The 1869-nt window shown below is 54.9% G+C and overlaps 1 protein-coding gene across 1 annotated transcript in view; it reads left to right on the forward strand.

Annotated features, from left to right (window-relative positions):
* Positions 1-580, forward strand: part of TLCD2 (TLC domain containing 2) — a 1991-nt gene extending 1411 nt beyond the window's left edge. The window contains exon 2 of the mRNA XM_008640331.2: positions 203-580. Within this exon, the coding sequence (XP_008638553.1) occupies positions 203-580 (378 nt within the window). The remainder of the gene's footprint in view (positions 1-202) is intronic.
* Positions 581-1869: the final 1289 nt, after the last annotated feature.

The following is a 1869-nucleotide window of genomic DNA, read 5'->3' on the forward strand; positions in this document are numbered from 1 at the left end:
AACAAAAAAACCCACTCAGGTTTCATGCAATGGTAAAGAGGTGCCAGAGGCTGCAATGCTGCAGGGATGACCAGTGGTTTGGCACTGCAGATGGTCTTTTCCACCTCTGCTCCATTCTGTGCCCAAGCGTGGAGAGTTCCAGCTTGCAACAGCTGGGAGCAACCAGCCCCTGGGCTCAGCCCCTCTTGTCTCTCCTTCCCAGGTGATTGTCTGCTTTGGTATTGCAGTGCTGCTCCACCAGTACGTCGGCTTTGCCCTCGTGGCTTTGCTGGTGGAGATCAACTCCATCTTCCTCCACCTGCGGCAGATCCTGCTCATGGCCAACCTGGTGCACACCACCTGCTACCGCCTCAACAGCGTCATCAACCTGGGCACCTACGTGGTGTTCCGCATCGCCACGCTGGCCTGGATGACCCACTGGCTCTTCCTCAATCGCCAGAATGTGCCCCCGGCCACCTACGCTGTGGGCACAGTGGGCATGGCAATCATGACACCCATGAACATCATCCTCTTCTACCGCCTGCTGCGGAGCGACTTCTTCAAATCCAGGCGGGATGTGCAGCGGGAGAAGGAGGAATAGCCCCCTCACCTGCGAGGGGGAGCAGTGCCAAGCCCATGGAGCAAGTGGAGGGTGAACGTGGCTATTTCAGTACCTTGCAGGGAGGGTCTGCACTGACAGAGCATCCAGGCTTTTCTTGTGGCTCAAGATCCTGGGCCCTGCGCAGCAGAGGAGGTGCTCGTGGACCAGGCACTGTGGCTCTGCTCCCCAAACGCCTTTGGATGATGTGGTCGGACAATTGGGAGCTGCTCAGAGAAGCCTCAACAGCTCTCACAGCTCCCTGAGGCACCGCTGAGATGAGAAGGGGACAGAGCAGCACTGTTTCCCCACTGTTCTTCCGGACATCCCAACACCACAGGGTGTTTCCAACCCCTTTGGTGCTGCAGCCCCCAGCGTCCCATCAGCCACAGGACGCTGTGTCCTCCATGGCATCTCCCATGGGAACACCACCAGGCAAGACAGGCTCCAAGGCAACGGTCAGTAAAAACCAAACTCTGCACTGAGCCCTCTCTGAGGAGACTGTCTCAGGCTGAAACCTGGCTGGGTGGCTGCTGCCCGCTGTGGGGTCCAGCTCGGGGGCAGCCCCAACCTCTCCTGACGACTGGAGCATTTTTCATGGTGTTTTGTCCCCAGATAATTTTAAGTGCCCATAAATGAGCGTGGGAGAGCGCAAGTGGCTGGAGGGAGGATGCTGTGTGATGGTCACTTCCCACAGATGTGGGGTTTTCAGGCAGCTTTTAGGATTCAGGCATCTGTTGGGAATGACAAGTCGTGCTGCAGAGCCCAGTGTAACACTCTCACCTGGCAGCAAAGGCTCTTACTAACACGAGCTTTTAATAAATGGCTGCAAATGAAATGGCTTGAGGGGAAGGGACTGAGAGGGGACAAAAGGACTCAGCATCCCAGCCCACTCTGGGGGTGTGTCACTGCTTAGCACAGTCCTTACCCTGTGTCTCCCTGCCATGGAGTGAAAATACACTGTACACTGGCACACTCTACCTTTCTTACTGTTTTGGGCTTTTTTCCCTGCCCCTCTCCTTTCTGTGGAGGAAGACAAAGGTTTTTACATGTATTTTACTCCACATTTCCTTTTCCCCACCGATTCTCACACACTGGATTGTTTCCCAGCAGCCCAGCACTGTGTATATAACAAGATCATCCCACTTGGGGTTACATGCACCAGTCTGGAGAAATCCACTGGACCAGTCACATTTCCTTTGTGTGGCAAATAAGCTTTAACACAAAATCTCCCATTTGGTTTGAAGAGCTTGGGGACAGGCTGGAACAAGGCACTGCTCAGAGAGGGAGGA

The sequence above is a fragment of the Corvus brachyrhynchos genome, unplaced genomic scaffold, assembly GCF_000691975.1.
Source record: "Corvus brachyrhynchos isolate BGI_N302 unplaced genomic scaffold, ASM69197v1 scaffold99, whole genome shotgun sequence".
Classification (NCBI taxonomy): domain Eukaryota; kingdom Metazoa; phylum Chordata; class Aves; order Passeriformes; family Corvidae; genus Corvus; species Corvus brachyrhynchos.